The sequence below is a fragment of the Aptenodytes patagonicus genome, chromosome 9 (assembly GCF_965638725.1).
Source record: "Aptenodytes patagonicus chromosome 9, bAptPat1.pri.cur, whole genome shotgun sequence".
Taxonomy (NCBI): domain Eukaryota; kingdom Metazoa; phylum Chordata; class Aves; order Sphenisciformes; family Spheniscidae; genus Aptenodytes; species Aptenodytes patagonicus.
Window position 1 is genome coordinate 20986798 of NC_134957.1, and position 22030 is coordinate 21008827.

The following is a 22030-nucleotide window of genomic DNA, read 5'->3' on the forward strand; positions in this document are numbered from 1 at the left end:
ATAAGATTCTGGAAGCTTTATTTACGTTATGCACCTTGTTACCTCTCTAGCTTTCTTCAGCTGCTCCCAGAATGCAGGTTGCAGTTGCCAAAGGCCAACCACAATGTAAAAAATGCTGTGTTTTTCTCCACCACTGAAATGTGTTTTTAACATGAAACAGGCTGTCACCCATAGGAGTTGTGCATCTGTCTTAGAATGGAATTCACTTTGTGTTTGTGTATGGGACAAGACTTCCCCAAATTAGCTAGCCTCAGTGCTACCATTCATAGCAATAGCTCTGTCCTGAGCCAGGCACGTGCGGAGTAGGAACTGTGCCTCCACTCCAACTTTCAGCTTTTATCTGAAAGCGGAGCTGGAACTGGCAGCAGCAAAAACAGTTCTTGTCTTTTTTTGCCAAACACCCATGACAATGGGCTTACACGTGGATCTTTCTTTTTTTTTAATTCCTGGTGCAGAACCTTTAAAACTTTAAGGGTAACAATATACCCCAAGGTCCCACCTTGCACGTGGTGAACAGCATCTTTTACACCACAGTATAGATTAGTCCATTTCTTTCAAATGAATCCCAGTGAAGCCAGGGAATGACTTCTGGAAGGAAGTACTCCTCAGTGAATAACTCTGGAGACTAGGACTCTTAAGTAAACAAGGTGTAACATTTTAATTTCAATTTTGGGGCAGCAGTATTGAAAATTAATTCAAAGCACATGAGCTGTGCTTTGGTTCAAAACATTTCCCTTCAGCAGGTAATGCTTTTGCACCTCATGCAGGAGAAACTAAACTAAAAGGAGGGTCCTGGCAAATGAAGTGGTGTGCTTCATTCTCGATGGTGTGTGCTAGTAAAGCCCTGTGTCATTGGTATGTGGGGAAAGCAACAGCAAGTGATATATTAGTATTACATTGGATGGCAGTGGGTTTGGACTCTCCTTTGTAGTTGTGCATGTTTGCTGCCTACTAAGTGACATTACTTATCTTTCTCTGTCACCAAGGACATGTGTACAATACTTGAGAATCTAAAGCTCCTTTGCAGCTCCTACTGACTGCAAGATACAGACTTCAATCTGGCATCTTATGAAGCAGGCCCAGAGTGAGTGACTGCAACGTACTCTTATAGTTACTTTTGACTGCAGAGCCAGTTGGAACATGTTTGAATCCTCTGTCACCCTGATGTACAGGAGAGAAACACAAAGCAAGTAAATCTAATCACTTTGAAATTCACTTCACGAGGGGACCTGGGCTAAACTCCTCTCTCCAGCTTTAAAATGATATGTGCCTCTTCCTGTTGCTGGAACACCCATTTTGACAGCTAGATAAGCATGTATAGATGTGAGCAGTCGTGGAGCTGCTCTGATGAACAATATCTGAACTAGCCTCCTTTCACCTAAGCAATCAGAGCTCTGAAAAAGGTAATGGGTCCTTTGACCCCTGCTGCCTTGGTGTCTGTGTTCCAAGGGGTTCAGCCAAAGCTCTTCCCAGTCCTGGAAAAAACTAAGTGCTAGTAACATTCCAAGTAAAAGATAAAGAAGCCCGCCTCCAGGCAGAAATCCTCTGTGCTAGGCTTCTCCCTCTACTACACATAAGCCAATGGAATATGGTTATTATATATAAGAAACAGCTATTCAGTATGAGACACATATTTGGAATGGAAGAATAAATATGTGTTGATAATCTGATCCTTACAAATTCAAAACAGAGCAGCCTAAGACTTAAAGAGGTGAGGGAAGCATCCTGCAGAAAGAGATTATGCAGTTTGCAAGAAGAGTGACAGTCAGCGAGATTTTGATCATAGTTATGTTGAATAAATCTGGAACAACTCTGTTGATTGAACTAACCGTGATGCTATGTGTTCAAACCAAACTATATTTTTTAAATATTCTTTAAAAAAAGATCCTCATGTTTATACGGGAAAAAGATCACATAAATAATATTCTTCCGTGTTTATGCAGTGCATTTCATGCACAAATAGCAGTGCTTTTATATAACACAGAGCACTTGCCTATTTCCCTGCAGTTCCAGTGAAACGAAGGTATGGTGACAGCAGTAGGTTTGCTTTGTACCCAGAGATCCAATTAATGCTTATCTTCTCATGCATTTGTACCAGAAGGACCAGTGCAAAGAAGCATATAGCTGGGAATCTGGATTTCCTCATTCTGCCACTGTGGTTCACTTCCCCAAAAAGGCCTTCAGTGCAGGAGACGTTCTGTGATCATATTTTGGCCACCTCAGCATGAGTGTGCTATGCTGGGGCTACTTGGTGAGAGGGGCCAAATGCAGAGGGGATAAAGAAAACAGAGAAGACAGGGAATCTCTGTATTATAGGCAGCAAGGGGCATGATGGAACACAGGTGCCATGGTGATCTGGGGTAACGCATGCGCTTTTTTTTCCAGAAATTTACCAAATTTTCCTCAGTATCTGTGGAGGCCTCTTGCAAACATTTGCCTCAGAAAGGCAGGAAACCTGCCAGCGCCATCGACTCAGTTACTACATATTCCTGACCTGCTCCTAGTGCAGCTTCAGGGCTGGACAACTAAAGTGAGCCCTGAGTGCCGTCAGCACGTGGTGGGACAAACTGCTATTGCAAACTGGCTGTTGCAAGGTCAAAACCACCAGCTGCTGAAAGGGTAAATGTTTTTACCACTATCACATCAAGAAGGGTAAAACACAATATTCTAGAGCTACTTCATCCTCAGAACTAAATCCTGATTCGTCATCTCATGAGAATACAGGAATCTCAGATAGAGAAAACCTATTACACTGTTTCAGTGCAAGGTTATCTTCTAGGGGTCACCTACTAGTATTTTAAATAACCTTTGTGTCTGGAGGTCTTTGGGGGATTATAGCACAGTATAAGAGAGCAAATGGATTTCTTTCCTATTAAAAATTCCTTTGCTTAATTTCTTCCCTCTACTTTTGTTTCCACTCTACATGAATGTGTCACCTCAAGGTCTGATCTGAAGTCCATTGAACTAAATAGATTTGGAACCTGGCCCAAACACCTACTCTGTGTGGTACAGCGTAAAGGCAGTTTCCTCTTTCATCTTCTGTCTCATATTTCTACCATACTCCTTAGCATTTCTAGAGAGGGGACTATATCACAGTCAATAACTGCATCTGTTTTCATAGAAGGCTGAGTCCAAAAACTATCAAAGCTAATAGAAATCTGTTGATTGACTACAGTAGACTGTGGATCAACCCTCAGTCCATCTGCATTTAGCCTTTTGCCTCATGCATCACAATCCAACTAATTATAAATCTATGATTTAAAGGAACATAGATGATGTGTGAAGGTCCCTTTAAAAAACAACAAAAATAGTACAACGATGTTGTTTTTAAAGCAGTGACTGAGGCTGACAATAAATTTGGATTGAAAAGTTGTGCACTATCCAAAAACTGCAAACACAAGCTCTAAACAAAATCCATATGTGCCTCTCAGAGGTGCAGGTGTCAAAGATATTAAGCCACAAAATGCTTTACATTAAAATAACTTCAAGGACCAGGTTAAGCTCTAAAAACTCCAAGGTAATTCAGAGTTAATCGCAACAGCTAGTCTTTAATATGGTCAGATGGTAGAAAGTGTATGAAACTCATTGCTTGAAGAAACTAGTAGCACCTTATCTAGACAGTATGAACTTTCATACAGATTCAAGGCAAAGATGTAGTTTCAGTTTAAACATTCAAAAGGCTGTTGGTTGTTTTTTAGCTTTCTAGGGCTAAAGTCAAGCTCTTCACATTATTTTAATATATTTTCTGCAGCTTAATTTCCTGTGTTTTCTTTTATAGTGGCATAAAAAATTGCCCAGCAAAACTCTGAAGGAGTCATAAAACACTTTCTAGGTTGCTCCATTTTAATTCCTGCTCTAAGGTTGAACTATTATATGAATCTACCAATCACTCTCCCAGCCAAGGAAACAAATTGAATGAAGCTTTGGTGCATTTTCAATCCTCTCTGAAGCATCTTTGAAGCTCTTGGAAGTTATCTTGGAAAAATTCTGAGTATCCTATCCTATCCTATCCTATCCTATCCTATCCTATCCTATCCTATCCTATCCTATCATGTCATGTCAGTCCAAAGAATGGAAGTTCTAATTCTGTCATCCATGTGGGAAGATACATATTTTTTCAGTGCATTTTGGATGCTGATTTACAGATAGATTGTTTGAATTTTTATGGTCAAAAAAGTAGAATGGAAACAAGTGATAACCTCAATCTGGCTGTGATAGCAAACATTCCTTATGGAGCTAGTAACAAAGGCAAATCACAAAACAAACTGAATTATCTGAGCACACATCAATAGGAAAAAATTAGACATCTCCCAAGAATGCCTATATCATTTTATTTCCAAATCACATTTACTTCCAAATAAACAATTTATTTGAACTATCTGACAGCTACCCATTGTTGGGACTGTACAAAAAACAGAGCATCTCACTAATCTCTGGTGCTGTGTAACATTCTGTGAGTCTTTCAGATTCCAGATATGAATATCTACCTTGTTTGTGTATGTGGAATAACCATAAACAAGCACAGCTCTGTAATTCTATGGTACCTCCACAGGAACCAAATGCGGACTGGAAAAATTTGAAATTTGCTCTTATCAATAGATAATAGTAAGTAGTTCTCCAGTTATTACTATCAGCTGCTGTGTATGTTGGCATACCTATTCCGCAGTCTCCTGTTCCGTGACTGCCAAGAGCTTGGGTCACAGGTTATTTTTAATTTCTTTTTCATTATCTGAAAAGTGCAGAGGTGGGCAGTGAAGGCATAGCTACTGGGCCTGCAGGCAGTGCAACAGCATGGAATAAAGGTCTCAAGAGGTTCAGGTGCAGAGGTAAAGTAACAAGGGAAGACAGAGGTGAACACTGAAAGGGAGCTGAGTATGCAGAATTTCTTCCATGAACTGAGGCTCACGTCAGACATGTGACAAAGTGGGCAGGATACTGAGAATGTGGCCAGTTTTTCTAAAATCCGAGATGTGCCTATCGCTCCAAACTCGTATTTCTGTCAATGGACTGTTATTTAAGTGCCAACTGTCTATTCCTTGGTGTCAGGAAGACAATCCTTGTAGGATGCATTACTAAGGTGGTTATGAACTTGTTATATACCATGCATCAGTTGCAGAATACATAGAATTTATTCTTTGGATGAACAGTTCAGACAAGCATGGATAATGGTTTCCAATGGGCAAGATTTTCAGGAGTCTAGCTTTTTATATTCTCTCTCAGACAATTCAGCTGCTTCCAGATGTGTGGATAATGTTGTATGAGCAAAGAATAATATGAGTAGTACTTTCAAGAGTTGCAGTTCATTCATTAATGTTGATTATTCCTGAAGTTTCCCCACTCTTGTATTCCAAAAGTAATTGTTCAGAAATCACTTTCTGCATACTGAGTTTTCTTTTTCCTCATTTTTTTAGCACTGTGTTTCGTATGGAGACACTTCCTGGGACTTTCAGTTGTACATATGGTACACTATGCTGTCACTGATAGATTAGACTTTGTAGGTGACATGTAGGTCAGATGTTTGAACTCCTCCAATGCTAATTGTTGATGGCTACAAGAGTTGCGTGAAGGGAACCCCAGTTATTATAATGTTGTACTTTCAATACCTAACTTTACTGATGCTTGTGCTGCCTTGGATTTTTTTTCATCGGAACGTTTCTGCCAAGATTTAACCATTCTCAATTGATGACTTACACAGAGATTGTCCTCCACCATTCCTTAATCCTTGCTAGCTGGAGTGCCCTTCACGTGTCAAGCACAGTGCTCCCATCAGCTGTGTGTAGTGGACTAAGAATTCAGTATCAAAATCACTTACAGGCTGTTGTTGTTTTCCACAAGTGATGGATTTTATAAGACTTCTCCATAATTTATCAAGTCTTTCATAAAATGACAGCTGTTATTGCGCTGTTGCTGTCATCTAGGCCTTTAGGAGGCACCTTTGTAAGATGCCTTTTTTTTATTATTGTCTCAAAATACAGCATGTATCAACTTTCAGTAACTATAATATTTGCTACTGTCAAATTCAAATTTCAGTAAGAATCATGAAAGAAAGAAATGCTATCTGCATATCATTCTTCTCGTAAGAATCTCCCTGTGGCCTTCTTCCTTAATCTTTTCACCATTATATAAGTGAAAGGAAATCACAAGCTCAGAGATTGTTTATACTGCCTTATGACCAATGGTCTCAAATCTTTTTATGGGTTAAGATAGAAAGTGGGTGTTTTGGCAGCACAGTTCATGAAGAAATTCTGCTGCCTAGGGACTTAGGCAATAGAGAGACAGATTAACATACAGAAAGGAAAAGGGTTTCTGTGTTTGCAACTTGTCAGGGTTGAGAACCTTGAAGATCTTTCATGGTAGGGCAGAGATCTTATCTTTTGGACAGTAGAGAGTTCTAAAGTTTTGCAAGTCATGTGTGAAGTCTGGATCCATCTCCAAATTCTCATTAAATACTTATGTGTTTGAACCACGCGTATTGGTTCAGGCACAACTTTTAGAAGGATGATATGCCCTTTGCCAGGTTACTCATAAAAATTCTTGATCTTGAGTATTGCTATAATAGTCTGTTTTCAGTCTGGAATTCAGGATATGAAGTTTTTCTGACTTTAATTTCAGAGGTGTAGCATCAGTCAACAGAGATACATTTTATATGGGAGGTAACAACTGTTCTTATACTAACGGCATGGAAAACAATATCTGCTCAGTAAGAGACCACCTGAACATCTCTTACTATCACCATATTTGTATGTTTTTTACTCTTTCCTACTCAGGCCTCACACCCATCTGTTTAAAGCAATTAAAACTCCTTGTAACTTCAGTGAGCTCTGGGCCATGAGTTTCTCACTTAGCAATATGATAAGGTAGGTGGTAGCAACAAGAATTGCATAGAGAATGGAAGAGTTGGGCACAATATGCCTTCCTCCATTGCATGAATATTTGTGAAATAGATTGGGTTTTTCTGAATGTAAAGGTAAGACTAGAACTGAGAGCCTGGGAGCTCTGGTGCATGAGCTCAGTAGGAAGTTTGCAGATGACACCAAGTTGGGTGGAATTGTTGATCTGCTTGAGGGTAGGAAGGCTCTACAGAGGGACCGGGAGAGGCTGGATCCATGGGCCGAGGCCAATTGTATGAGATTCAACAAGGCCAAGTGCCGGGTCCTGCACTTGGGTCACAACAACCCCATGCAGCGCTACAGGCTTGGGGAAGAGTGGCTGGAAAGCTGCCTGTCGGAAAAGGACCTGGGGGTGCTGGTCGACAGCCAGCTGAACATGAGCCGGCAGTGTGCCCAGGTGGCCAAGAAGGCCAATGGCATCCTGGCCTGTATCAGAAAGAGTGTGGCCAGCAGGAGGAGGGAAGTGATCGTGCCCCTGTACTCGGCCCTGGTGAGGCCGCACCTCGAATACTGTGTTCAGTTTTGGGCCCCTCACTACAAGACAGGTATCGAGGTGCTGGAGCGCGTCCAAAGAAGGGCAACGAAGCTGGTGAAGGGTCTAGAGCACAAGTCTGATGAGGAGCGGCTGAGGGAACTGGGGTTGTTTAGCCTGGAGAAAAGGAGGCTGAGGGGAGACCTCATCGCTCTCTACAACTACCTGACAGGAGGTTGTAGCGAGGTGGGTGTCGGTCTCTTCTCCCAAGTAACAAGCGATAGGACAAGAGGAAATGGCCTCAAGTTGCGCCAGGGGAGGTTTAGATTGAATATTAGGAAAAATTTCTTCACCGAAAGGGTTGTCAAGCATTGGAACAGGCTGCCCAGGGAAGTGGTGGAGTCCCCATCCCTGGAGGTATTTAAAAGCCGCGTAGATGTGGTGCTTAGGGACATGGTTTAGGGGTGGACTTGGCAGTGCTAGGTTAACGGTTGGACTTGATGATCTTAAAGGTCTTTTCCAACCTAAACAATTCTATGACTCTATGATTCTAACCCAAAACCTATTCACCAAATGGTTTATTGTATTTGCATTCTGCAGTGGAAAATCATTCCACCAGAGCATTCCAACTGCCCAGGTTGAAGATTTTGGTTGTAATTCAGTGCAAATGCATTGTATTATACATATGCTTCTGTGTTTACATACACGATGTGTATCAGGTCAACAGGTGGTGTACATACTCAGCATCTTGCAAGGCTGCGTCTTCAAGAATATCTACACTATAGAGTGCAGTGTGTTACCTGGACTAGCTCAGTTACTGGAAGGAATTGAGGAAAGTTAGCACTGAGCTCATTGCAGGCGCATTTTTCCTGCTTCTTAAGTGAGTTCGGCAGTGCAGTGAGTTCTGCACTGTCCTAACCAGGCTGCTTCCAGGATCTAAAATAGCGAGTTCAAAGATACAGGTATTACTAAGTCATGCTGCAAGTCTACTGTGCAGACATAGCCTCATCTATTTTTAGGTCATGTTCTCAGACTACTATTGTGAGATACCTGATCTCGTCCATCTTTATTTAGTCCAGCTATATATATAGGTACCACCTGGCATTTTGTTGTTATTTCAATATCTAAAGAACAACGAAAAGTACATCAGAAAAGTGGTTTGAATTTGATACAGAAAAATCATAGTACCAAAGGAGCTTAAACTTCAATGTGTTACTAATCATGAACGTTCTTGGAAGCCAGTAGGTTTAGTCAGGGCAGCAAGCTTAAAAAATACTAGAGCCAGATGGGCTGATTCATACATCAGTGTGCAGCCTTATCTGCTGGGAAATCAAACCAGCAAGTGGAATATGGAAACCCTTTCTAAATCCTGCAGTTGTGCATTTTTCCTTCGATGTAAGTTTCCCCCATCTTAGATTTACATATTCCAGAGAGTACTCAAAAATTTTAGATCTTTAACTAGACTCTAAATGCTTTGATTCGCAATCGTTCCATGTAAAAATGATACAATCTACAATAAATGTTCCATTTATAAAGGCACTGTCCATAGTAGTGCCATAAAAGACAGCTGCAGCTAAATGCTTGAAGAACTTGTACATGAAGTTTATTTTCATGACAGGAGGTAGGAGGTCTGAAGTCCACTCTAGCTCAAGAGCTGATCCAGCTGTAAGAATGATGGTGAATTCTCTCCCTGACTCTATAAATCACCTCTCCTCTGACAATGCCTGGCGCACCCTGAGCTGGAAGGAAGGAGTTTAAGCTCAGAAGCATGTGATGTCCTTTTGGGTCTCACTGATGTGTAAAAAGAGTCCCAATGAATGTGGACCTAGTATTTTTGGTTACATATGTGTGATGATAAGAATCTAATTCAGATAGTAAAATCCTTTTCAGAGCTGCAAAAGGGAGGAATATCTAGTTCTGTATAAGACACAAGGTCTGGATTTTGCCAATGCTAGAAAGAATAGGTTTCCAAAAAAAAAAAAGCTAGCAGTGAATCTGTGGTAGAAGCTGGTAGGATTGAACCACTGGTGAAAAGTAGAAGATGCTTCATAACGTATGTCTGACGACTACTTAAGATTCATGGTGGCTGGTGCCAAGGAGACAGGATACAAACACTGCATCTCTTTGTGTCAGTAAGTCCAGTGTCACTATGGATGCAGGAGACTAATTCCAAGGGGAAAGCAGTGCCAACTTTTCTCAAAGGAATCCCTTCAACAGCTCCTCCACTTAGGTAGTTATGAAGTTCAGTTTCCAATGAAAGTTGCTGCCTTCTGGCATTACCTCTGCTTCATTAAATAAGGAGGCAGTTATTTGGGCAGTTATGCTCTACAAGGCCTGCAGAAAGGCAGGAGGACGAGCCCAAAGTCACTGACTAGCACTACTCATTTCTGAAATGCAGCTTGATAAACTGAGGGGAAACATACATGACAGAATATAGCGAGCATTTATGAGAGTAATTTGTATGGATGGCTAATGGCCAGAGCTCTGGCACGTTCCTTTAAAAAATAACCAGGGAAACGAGAGAAGTGAATTTCCTGCATATCATGGGATGCTGCACAAAAGACATTGTATGCCAGACACATAAGAATGGAAAGCTGGCATAAGATGTGCAAGAATGCTTGCGATTCCTATTCAGATCAGGCATGAACATTACCGCTGAAGACAGAGCACCAAATATGATATGCCTAATCACTGCAGAAAGCAGAATGCAAATAACCCCTGAAATCACAGGAGATTCCTGGTCCTCTTTTGCCAAACATTGGTACAGATCTATCTGAATTACAGATTCAATTAGGGAAAAAATAAACCTTAGTAGGACTCTCATTTTTAATGAGATGCTGCCCAGCTAGCAATTTAATGGCCCACCATAGCAGATAGACTATAGATAGACTCTAGGAGGAGTTGAGAGAAGATAATGGATCACAATTCAGGAAAGGCTCATTCTGATAATTTTCTGGATTTATCAGTTTAAACACACAGTACAAAATTCTAGCTGAAGACTGTCAATAGCAAGAACTTAATTTGATAAGAAGGACTTCAGAGTTTACAGCGGCCCTTATTCTTCCTTACTAGGTCATTGTAGAATGTTTTAAAATCTCGATAGGTATCACAATATTTACAGCCTCATGAACAGAAAAAAGCCAAACAGCTCACTGCCAAAGAGCACTTGAAGCAAAAACGGTCAATCTAGAAGTATTTATGTTTTCTACACTAAATATTGTACAGAGATTAAAAAAAAGAAAAAGTTCCTGACCCCAAATGCCAATTACATACTGAGCGTGGGATTTCTGTCATTTAACTTAAGTTGTCAAAAAAGTAAGCATCTAACGTAAGCTATTTGCCTGTGCTCCCTCAATAATCAGTGGAGAGAGACAGACATCTCCAGAGAAAAATTCTTCTCATTCTGGCTAACAGGATGAATCACCCTCTGGGGTCAGCATGTTTCCAACAGCTATAAAGGGTATCTAGGTGATTCCCTTGCCAACTGAAGTTTAGATTAGCTGGAAAAACAGACCGGGTTTTGGGCACACTGGCACACCAGTCCTTCTTTTGATCTGAAAACAGAAAAGGGGTTCATGTTCCCAGCATCTTACCATTAATCTAACAGTACTAGTTGGTCAAATAAAGCATACTATCTTACCAACTTTCTTTCCTATGTATTAGACCATCATAGATAAAACTCTACCATCAACTAGATGCCAAAGTGTTAGATCTAAAGTTGAATGGGATGAATCTCATCCCAGGACACAAGAGTGGCATCATGGCATCAGATGAGTTATGCGCTTGAAATGCTTCTTCCTCATCACTGATTAAAAAAGGATTCTAGATACCTAGATCAGCTATTGATATACACATCTGATAGACAGATGTACAGAATTGTCAGGACAGACGAATCCTACCAAAAATTGATGGGTGGGTGCCATTTATTCTCCAGTAAGTGCAATGAATGCACTCCAAACCCAGCTGAACAGCAAACTGACTTGTGCGCTCATGTCCCTCCACCATTGCGTACTGCCTCCTGCTCACAGGTTTTGGTCAGGGAACAGCTGTTTTCCTCAGACAATGAAACTCCCTGGAGAAAGTCAAATAAAACCCCTTTCTATGATGCTGCATGAATACTCTTTTATAAGTGGAAATGAGGGGTGCCACTAAGACAGAGATTTAGGGAAAAGCTCCAGTCAAATCTACCAGTCATTAGGCCATGTCGGGAATGTTGTAACAGCCTCGTGAAAGATCCTGCTTAGTCTCTTTCATACAGTGGCTCTTAATAATGAGCATATAATAAATGTACAGTCTGGAGGAATTTACTATACAGTATCCAATTGGATTTATATAGTCATAAACTTCTACAGCACTGCTTCTATGATTTACAACAGTCTCTACTAATTATGAAGCTATGCCTGGATTTGAGATGTGAAAGGCAAATGTTACCAGACTGGTTGTACAGTGATACTATACAAATGCACATTTGCCACAGCAATTTTGAATTGCTTGTTAACAGAGAACCATTGCAAATAACTACGTATTTTAGCCTGCTCTTATGAAAAGCACCAAACGCAGAAACCCATGAAGTTTGTGGGATGGGGTTTTATTGTGATGGAGTTTAGAGGTAAGGGAAGGAGTGGGGAGCGGATAGTCCATGGACTTCATCAATGAAACTTCTGCTACCTTCTGCCTGGATTGCAGGGGACTGGACTTGGTACCTGATCCCTTCCCAAATCTATACTTCTGATTTCCTAAAAAGAAACCACCATAGGAAATACTGTAACTTACTGTAGGACAATCCTCTCATGACCTAAATGGATACAGAAGGATGTTTACTTCACAGAAGTTTTCCAGCACAGACATTTAATTTTGCTGTTACTCAGCATATTAAATGACTATTTCAGGACTGTATGTCATTAATAGGAATTACCTGGGCATCGTGGGCAGCACAGCTGTGGTACATGCACAGGGGAAGGACAGTGTAGACTTGGGCATCTTATTCTGCTGCACAATACATTTCCATTCTGCAGGTGGAACATAATACAATACTTTAATGAAATGGTCTGTCTTACCAATTTCCATGTTCTCTATTCTGCATCTAGATATTTTAAAAACAAATGCCTTTTTACAACATTCTGATTTCTCACACCAGGGTAAGCCCAGACTACTTTCACTGCCTCTGAATTTATGCTGGAGGTCAGAATGTAGCAGAAATCCATACAAACCTTAAAATCAGAGGAAGTGCCTAAAAATGGATTGCAACAATCTTTCTTTTGAGCAAATTATGCTTAGGAATTGCATTTCCAAAACTAAGACACAGATAATGAATGGTAGGTCTCTGAGATATCCCCTACAGAGGGTTAGTTCAAGACCACAAGAGACAATAGTGTCTGTAATTGTTCCTGAAAACTGTGGAGAGTCTTTTGTTTTTGTTTTATGCGTTCCCCAGTAGACAAAAAACACCAGTTGGTAAGTAGCCATTTTTCTAAGAAATACGAGCCAGTCTTGGGAATAGTGTTCATTATTCATGTCATTAACATAATATTCTATTTGACCACATCTAAGTTTGATTTATGATTAAAACACAGGGAATTTTCATTCTCCGCTGTCTGTAACCAGAAAATACTATCCATTTCAAATTCCCATTTCCCATCTATAATTTATCCTCCTAATTTAGCTCTGAGTTGCTCATGCTTATAGCAAGAAAGATCTTTCAGTATGAACACTGATACTGTACTATGACTGTAGTTTTAGGTGGTGTCAGGAATAAACCCACTTCATTTTCATATGCCTTCTGGAGCACTGCAATGTTTCCAGCAGAGGTGCAGACTTCCTTAGATAGCATATGTATAGACTTTTCTAGCCATCTCTTTCAAAATAGTCCATTGATTCCTAAATATCTGCAGACCACAGGCTGGAATCATACTGTTAGATCATTACTACCCACGAACTACATTTGTGCATCTGCTTTGGAAAGAGACACTAAAAACGGTATCACCATCTGTTTCCAATGATGATTGAAATTAAATATACTGATTTTATAGAGGAGGAGCAAATTTTAGGCTGTAGATTCTTTGCAGGATAGGGACTATCACTGCTCTGCACAGCTCCTTGCCCAGTAGACCATCATCTGAGAGCCTGTAAAGCACTACCGCAGAAGAAAGGCTGGCACTGCCTGCTGGCCTGGCTCCATGTTCCCTGCTTGACCTGTTCCATGGCCTCACTCCCTTTTTAATTATTAGTCCTGTGAAATCTCCTGAGGTGAATGTTTACTTTCTGTGCATGACCAGCTGTGATAAAAATTCTGCAGGCCTACTTTGCTCCTCAGTACTCCACTGTTTGCAGCAGGACAGGACTAGACAGATCTTGTGCTTGGTAAGACTGATCTTATGCTTAGATTCACAGTGATATTTGGGAGACCAAGCCCTACTGACTAGAGTAGGACTTAAGCTCCTGTAGGCCTCTGTGAGTTAGGGCCACGGTTAGCATTTCTGCATCAGATACCCGAAGAGTGACAATGCATCTCTCTTCCCGAGCTGTGTTATCAGTGCTAAGTGTGGAGAGCATTCATTTTAGCCCCTGAAGTCTGCAGATCTGACTAGGAACACAAGCAAAAAGCTGCTGTATTTTAGAGAGTAAAATAATGATCTGACAAATTGTGAGTGCTCCAATGTACCTAACAGTAACAGTCAACAGTCTCTGCTGTGTATTCTGGGGGGGAGAAGGGGTTGTAAAAGAAAGGGGGAACAGGGTGAGAACACTGAATTATGTTTAGTTTTATTCTGGTTTAAGTGTGTCAGTTATAACTTGTAAAAATACAATACTACATACACACAAAAACACAAAGGCTTTTTTTTTTTTTAATCCCAGGCTGAGTAATTTGGCCTCTGTTTAGTTAGTTAGTTTGTCTCGCCTTTTTCTTAAACATCAGAAGTGTGTGTTTGGGGGGATGGACGGACAGACTGTCGTTTAGAGATGGAGCAGAGATCTCGGTGTGTTGCCTGGCTGGTATGACTTGTTTTGAGCAGAGACCATATGCATCATGATACTTGAGGCCAGCAAAGAAATTTTGCTCGCACTGGTGATGAAGACCCCTGGGGATTTTTTTGCTTTTCTCTGCAGTGTGAGGGACTAGGTTGCTGCTTCAGACTCTGTACACATCCTTTGCCTAACTAACTGATTTACTGCCAGGGAATCATAGGTGGGTTACACTTAGGTCTCTCCTATTTGCTGTCTGTGGCACACTTAAGTTTCATTTTTTATGTTGTAATATTTAGTTTAAGGTCTGTGCTTGTGCTATGTCATGGCATGTTTTCTAATGCTTTATCTAACCTTAATTTTGTTAAAATTATAAATTATTGAGAGTTTCCTGATGATCTGGAGCTTTTACTGTAGGTCAGTGTTCTGAGGGCATTTCTTTTGGCCAGGACAAAGCTCAAATGAATGGCTGGATGCTGCAGTTATTTGGCGTCTTCCTTCCAGTCAACAAGAGTCACATCCCAGACATCCCTCAGCATCCCCACTGCTGAAATAACCCTAAGTTACATTTTGCACCCTGACAGTACAACAAAGGTAAAACAGAGCAAACAAGGAAGTAGAGTCCAGAACCACTTCTGAGCTGCATGTACTGATAATTAACCGCAAGCAGTTTCCTTCTTTACTAACCTTGTTGCCCTGAACTGTCACTCTGGTCTTCCATGCCCATGTGTGAAGGAAAGAAATAAAATATACTCCGTTTGTTGGAGCCTCACAGCGCATGGGTATGCCTGGATCACAGCAGTGCTGTTCTCTAGAGGCACATTCCATGCACTTTCCCATCCCTCCAGACTGTCTAACATCTTCCTAAAAATCATTGAGCAATGATTTGTATCCAGATCTCTAGGGTTTCCAATGAATTTCATCCCCACCCAAGACACAGCCTTCCAGCAATTTAATGAGTGTTTTACCACACACGAACTCTGACGTAGTTTTCAACTTTGCATATAGATCAGCAAAAGTGAGTGGAAACTCCTTTTTGCTATAACCAGGGACTTTTCCTTTTCTTCCTACTACATTGCTTTTTCTCTTACAGATGCATTCTGCTGCACAGATCTGAGATGCAGCCAGGCTTGTAGGACTACTGTTTGCGCATCTCTGCACTAAATTGTAGTAGCAGATCCCTCAAAGCAAATGCTGCACAGGGGCCTGATATTTTACACTTGCAGGGGGGGAAATAGCCAAGAACACTTTATTCTGCATTAAATACAGCAGACAAAACTCAGCATCTGGAGTGTCTCATGTGTTAGTGATTAAGATCCCTTATTGTTTAGTCATTTTAAAGTACTCCAAGGGACATAGTCTGCCCTCATTTCCCTGCCCCCCCCCCCGCAGCTGTACATGACATACTTAGGGGATCTATGACTGCTGTGTCTTCGTATCGGGCGTCAGCTGATGGTAGCCAAGGACCTGTCCTTTCACGTCCTACCCAGTTCTCTCTGCTCCCCATACCCTGTTCTCATTTTTCATCATCTCATTCTTCTTCCAGAGGTTCTTACACACAGTGATATCCAAGCCTGTTCCTTCAGCACTTTAGGGCAGCAGATGCTTTGACTGTGGAAATGCCTCTGAAGATGTGGGCATTGTACATAGACCAAAACACTACCAAATTCAGGTTCAGCATAATCGTCCATATTGATGGAACTGCAAGGATTGTATTTAGCAGTGGGGTCCAATTATTCAAGATGTAACGCTCAGCATTGACAAAGCTTCTCGCTAGTTAAGGAGCTCTTTTGTCTACCCCATGCAAGTATTTTTTGCCAGTATTGGCCTTCTCTGTTAATGTTTTCCCTTCGCTAGGATCACCTGCCTCTATTTCCTGCAGCATGATCAGGACCTGCTAGTGAAAACAGGTTTGGGCTTTGTCAAATTGCAGATACAACATAAAGGATTCTAGTCAATTAAGCAAGTAGAAGAAATTGTAGGATCAATAACTCAGCAGTCCTACCTCTGAGCAAAGACAATTAACACAGTAAACGAGGCCATAGGGTTCTAGATAAGGATGCCATCTTTCTCCTACACGATACTTCTTATCTTGAAACACACAGTACGTATCTGAATCTGTAAAACAGTAAAGAATTGAAAGAGCTATGAATGAATGTTCCCATGCCATGCTTACGAAGTGTTTTTAGGTGTGCAGTGTTTTCTGTAAAATATTTTTTCTTCCCCTGGAGAATCACACAACAGAAATGCCCTTAATTTCACGTGCTGTTGTTTCTAACCTCCCAAACCAAAATAAATGACATGGCCTCCCATCTTTCCAAAATTGCAGCTCCTGAAATAGCTGACAAAATGGCTTTCATACAGGGTGAGTTTATCCTTTCACCTGCAAAAACACAGGCTAAGGTCCCATTTAGGTAACAAAACTAAAGCGCTTGATTGCTCAGACAAGTTTACAGGAAACAAAACCTTTTCACTGCAAAACCAAAGCAATTGGCTAACTCAGGAAAATCCCAGGCTGTACAGCAGAGAGATTTTGAACAAGGGGACTGCAGAAGGAAGATAAATGCACTGTATTTACACTGCACGTTCAGTGTCTCCGTATTTTAACAACCTAATAAAAAAGAAGTTTGTCCTAGTATTTCAGAACAATTTGTGCTGACTTACATATGCATCAGCATTCAAAATATTTTAAGATCTTTCTGTTCATTATGCACTTCTAATCTTGCAGATGCAGTTTTGCAGATATCCATCTACCTATCGGGCATTACTGCCCTGTCTCTCCCTGTCACATTATGGTTTCACATTGAAAACTCAAATGTCTTCAATAAAAGGGTGTTTCTCATGTGTTTCCATGAGAGAAGTCCTTCCTGTTTTCTTAACGATGTCCAAATTCAGCTTAATTCATCACCCTCAGTATAGATGATACTTCAGGGTATCAAACAAAATACCTGTCTTCCAAGTGATAATCCAATCAAGGGACATTCTTCACATTTACTGGGCTAAAAGAAGGTAGCAAGAGGTAGGGATTATTAGTTGCAACGGTGAAGTGATCTGCTTTCACTTCACACAAAAGCATGACAAATGAAATGCAGGATCTGAAAAAGCAGACGGCTGAAGTGGACTTTGATAATTTCTCACACTGTGCTTTCTTTGAACAGGGATACCTGCACATTGTTTTCTTGTGAGTAAGTTCAGTGGAGAAGGTGGCCTTTTTGGAACTCACTCTCTTTTTTTTTCTTTTTTTTTTTTTCTTTTTGGGATCTACCTCCTTAGAAGCAGAAGGTGCTGATACTGAGGCTGAAAATTTTAACTACTTCTCAAGGGGAAACAATGTCTTTTGTAAGGTGGTGGCCAAAACCCAGCCTGTGCAGGTGAGGAGAGCATTCCAGAGAGCTAGTAACAAGGCTGTAGCAGTCAATAACTCCTAGACTTATTTGGGCAGTTATTCCTCCTTGCCATGCTTTTGGAAATGTGTTAACATCTCCCACAGATGACAGGCTTTGTAGAAATATTCCCTTTGTTTTGTTTGTATTCTTTTCAATTCTTCCCATCAAGTTTCTGACAGTGCTTAGACTCTTAATTTTCTCAAAGGATGTCTCTAATCCAGTTCATATGAGGTTGTTTTTGGAACACAACAGAGCAGTCTTGGACGAACTTTACACTGGCTGAAAACCTCAGCACAACAGTCTTACACATGGGATAAAATCCAGATAATCCGTCAGATGTTTACAGAGGTCACTAAAATGGAATTAAGCACTCTCTCGATTCAGGATATTTGAAATAAAACAGATTCTAAAATTGATGTGTTATGTTCTTTATGATGCAATGAAACCTGTACAGCTTCAGGAAAATGTGCCCCAAATGTGGGTGTGACCTGATTCTACTAAATGTAGGAATAGAAGGAGGAAGAATGTTAGAAGGTTTTTGAACACAGTTCCACAGTTTAGGACATTCTTGTTTGAAGATCTTTTCTGAACCACATCTGTCAAATAGAAGGAAAATGTCAAATTCGGGTGAATGTGACAGCTTTGTTTGAAGTCTACTTACGTTTTACTTGTTCTAGTTTACCTCCATCTATGAAAAGGAGACAGAGCACACCAAAAAAGATAAAATGAAAATCCTCCAATATCCACTTTTTTCTCATCTTTATCGACAAAAGGAAAAGAAAGAGCCTCCAAGTAGAGAATGTTGAGCTGTTGGGAAGAAAAGATTAAATGAATTAAACTAAAATCCTGTAAGATACTTAAATTCTCTGACACAATTTCATCCAGCACACAGAAATCCTAAACTGCCAGAACCAAAAAAAATCAGTCTGTATCATGGAATCTGTTTCATGGAAACAACTTTGGCTTCAGATCATTTCATTTTTGGAAAAGGGGCCACATTCCCACTCATGAAAGCTGAAAACTGGATATTACTTCTAATAAAGTCCTTATTTTATTCCAAAGCAGAGAAATCTGGCAAGTAAGCAATCTAAATTCTTAAAGTTCTCTTTCACAAGAAACTAGTTTGGGAGATTTTCTTGTAGAGCAGCTCTTCTGGATGTAACTTAGGAAATACAGGTGTCAGTTGTAACACGTTTGCTTCATTGTAAAATTAACCTTGGGTATACCTGGAGTATTGGCCCTGCACTACGGAAATCCACGCGTCGGGTGAAATGCTGGCCATGCTGTAGTCAATGGGAGTCTTCCTCACGGCATCTAACAGGCTTCCACCACTATTCCATTCACCCCTCCTCCCCTCTCCCAACTACTATTGTTCTGGGATTGTGTATAATTAATTTTCCTGGAGTTAACCCTTCCGTTGCTGTGATATCTGAAAGTCGAAGGGGGGAATGACACATCGTCTTCATTCTTGTAGATCTTTAATGGCAGAATCTTGCACATGGAGCAAAGCTTAATGTATTCTTCTCTGTGTGGTGCAGAGATGGTATCGTACTTGCTGCATGCGCCGTTCTGTTTATCTTTTCCGGGCTTTTAAAAGGTGAATTGTTTTACAATGAAAAAACCAAGGGAGAAAATAATTAACTAAAGTAGAATTTACTTATTTTTGATAGCCAACCTAAGATTCTAAATTGAGAAATATGTTGATGCTTTACTGTTTATCAGAACTCAATGCAAAAGTATTATCTTCCCAGAGTACACTTGTCCATAATTTACAATGTTGGAAAGATTTGGGTTTGATTTTAAGACTTTTGATGTGGATTCACAATCAGTTTTACAAAAGTTCAAAAAAAAAAGATTCACTATTGGAAAAATAAACAATCTGCTTTGTAAACTAATTTGACCCCTTCAGATTTCATGTAAATAATAGAACTGTACACAAATATGTTTCAGCTCACAGATAACCAAAGCAGAAATAATAAGTTGTATATGTATATTCAAAATTAAGTGGTGGATAACTTACAGAAATTAACTAAACAGTAAGTTAACAACCACTTAAAAAGAAAATCTTCCTATTAAGACTGCTGAGATCTAGGGTACTGTAACGAAGGGTGGGTGATCTGATTTTATCAGTGTTTTTATTGCCTTTGCTGTTTAACGGTTCTCTACTCTACATTCCCAAACCACAACCAAAATGGACATCTTCCTTAACTAATCAAATCTATGCAACTACTCTGTCTATACTCAGTAAGCTCATTCAAAACAATGCAAATTGCATCTGAAAACACTCAAAAAAATAATGCTATTTTAAAAGCACACTCCCTATGCAGTAACAAACTTTCCATTCATTTTGGAAGCTGAGAATAATATTCCAATTTCAGAAGAAAAGTGTAAGTCATTTTTTCCTTTCAACGTGTTCGAATCACATAGGACATTTTTAAGCCAAACAACCTTTTAAAAACTTGTTTAAAATTAAAACCTCGTAATTTAGTCCCAGGACATCATGCATGCATTGAGAACAACAGTAGCACATCACTGGGACTAGCAGAAATGTGAATGTTTAAATATTTTGGCCTTCTTTTGGGGGTTGCTTAAGCAAACAATATTTATAAATGGAGCACAATTATCCTTTGTGCAGCACTTTACCTGTTAGCTGGATTGGATAGTTCGAATAGAAAGGCTCAGAAATCCATCCATTTTAAATGTCAGGTCTTCAAAAGGAAGAACATTTTAAAACTTGGACTGCTTATGCTCAGAAATGCTGCACGGTAATGTGAAATGGAGGAGTTAATAACAGAAATGGGATGGGGACTTTTGATGTCTGTCTTAATTCTCTTTAATTTCTGTATTGTTGTTACTCCAAATATAAACACATACTTTTCACTATTAGCACACTCCCTTTATTTCCCCAAGGGGCAATGTCCTAAAAATATTCCTGGATTTAAACAATCTCAGTTCGGATTAACCTGTTAATTATTGGCGTGTTTTCTGCTTAGTAGAAACAATGGAAGCGATCCACTTCTTACACGAGTTACTCACTGAAATGAGGCACACGGGTCTGTTTTTAACGCCTCGCCCTCCAAAGGCCCCGGTTTAGTAACTGCCAGTGGCAGACTCCGGCCTCGCCACGTTTTACGATTAATGCAAAAAAAAAAAAAAAAAAAAAAAGCAGGCCTGAGGCTGCCCGGGAGACGCCGCGCAACGAGCGGCGCTACCAGACGCCGCTGGCTATCAAACGGCGGCGGCCAGGCGTTCCGCCGGCGGGCCCGGCGCAGCCGGAGCGGAGGGCGCCCCGCGGCCGCGCACGGGAGGCCGGGGCCGCTCAGCCCGGACGGGCGGGCTTTCCCCTCCATCACAGGGAGCGGGCGGACGCATCGCCCTCCGCTCTCCCCAAGGCTTTTATTCCTGCAAGCCTTGCTGCAAGCCTGCACTTTTACCGTCGGGGGGTTGATTTAAGTAGGCGAGTCTCCCAAGTGAGCCGCGGCCAGAGACTCCTGGCTCTCACTGCTTTTACAGAATGGTCGTCCCTTGGGCGCCGAGCCCGGGGAGCGCCCCGCAGCCCTGCCCGGGGCCGGGAGGGAAATTCAGATCGAGGGCTGCCGTCGGCGGAGTCCCGGTCCGAGCCGCGGCGCTCGCCTGCGGCCCCGGGAGCGGAGCCGCAGCGCGCACGCCGGGGCCCGGCCAGGTGCCGGCGGCGCCGCCGAAGGGGCGGCAGGACGTCGGTCGGCCCCCACCATGGGCAGGGCGAAATAAGCCGGACTGAAAGCACGGGAGGCGTCGGGTACCCCCGCAGGGCTGCCTGTGCCGCGACCCCAGCCCCCGGGGCAGCGCCCGCGCCCACGGGCGCAGCTCCGACGGCGGGACTGCGCCCTCCCCGGTGTCTCGCCTAGGAAAGCAAAGCTCACAAACCTGGGGCAGGGCTGGGGGACGCTCCGCTCAGCCGCGGGCCCTGGAGACTGCCTGCGAATAGCGGCTTCGGCTGGGGGAGCCGCGCGGCTCCGCTCTCTCCGCTCCGCCGGGGTACGGGAGGGCTCCGGCCAGGCGGCTCCGCTTCCCCGTCACGTTGCCATAATCTTCTCCCGCGGCTCGCCCGAGCTCTCAGGTCTCCCCTTCGCTCCCGCAGTGGCGGTGGTGAGGGGGCAAGCAGGGGACCGACGGGTCCTGCGGCCGCCGCCACCGGCAGCCCCCGACGCCCGACTGATGGACGGGAGCGGGGAAGGAGGAATCCGCTAAGCCCGAGCTCCGAGGACGCTGCAGGTCGGGCGCTCCGGAGGATCCCGGGCTGCCCGGCCTGGGACACCTGCCACCGCCTCCTGCCCCAG

The 22030-nt window shown here is 42.0% G+C and overlaps 1 protein-coding gene across 1 annotated transcript in view; it reads right to left on the reverse strand.

Moving 5' to 3' along the window:
* The window catches only part of CHRDL1 (chordin like 1), a 46707-nt gene extending 24677 nt beyond the window's left edge, over positions 1 to 22030 (reverse strand). The window contains exons 1-4 of the mRNA XM_076347386.1: positions 21618 to 22030; positions 18373 to 18518; positions 16331 to 16443; positions 12278 to 12371 (exon numbers count right to left, since the gene is read on the reverse strand). Of these exons, the coding sequence (XP_076203501.1) occupies positions 12278 to 12371; positions 16331 to 16443; positions 18373 to 18469 (304 nt within the window). The 5' untranslated portion in view covers positions 18470 to 18518; positions 21618 to 22030. The remainder of the gene's footprint in view (positions 1 to 12277; positions 12372 to 16330; positions 16444 to 18372; positions 18519 to 21617) is intronic.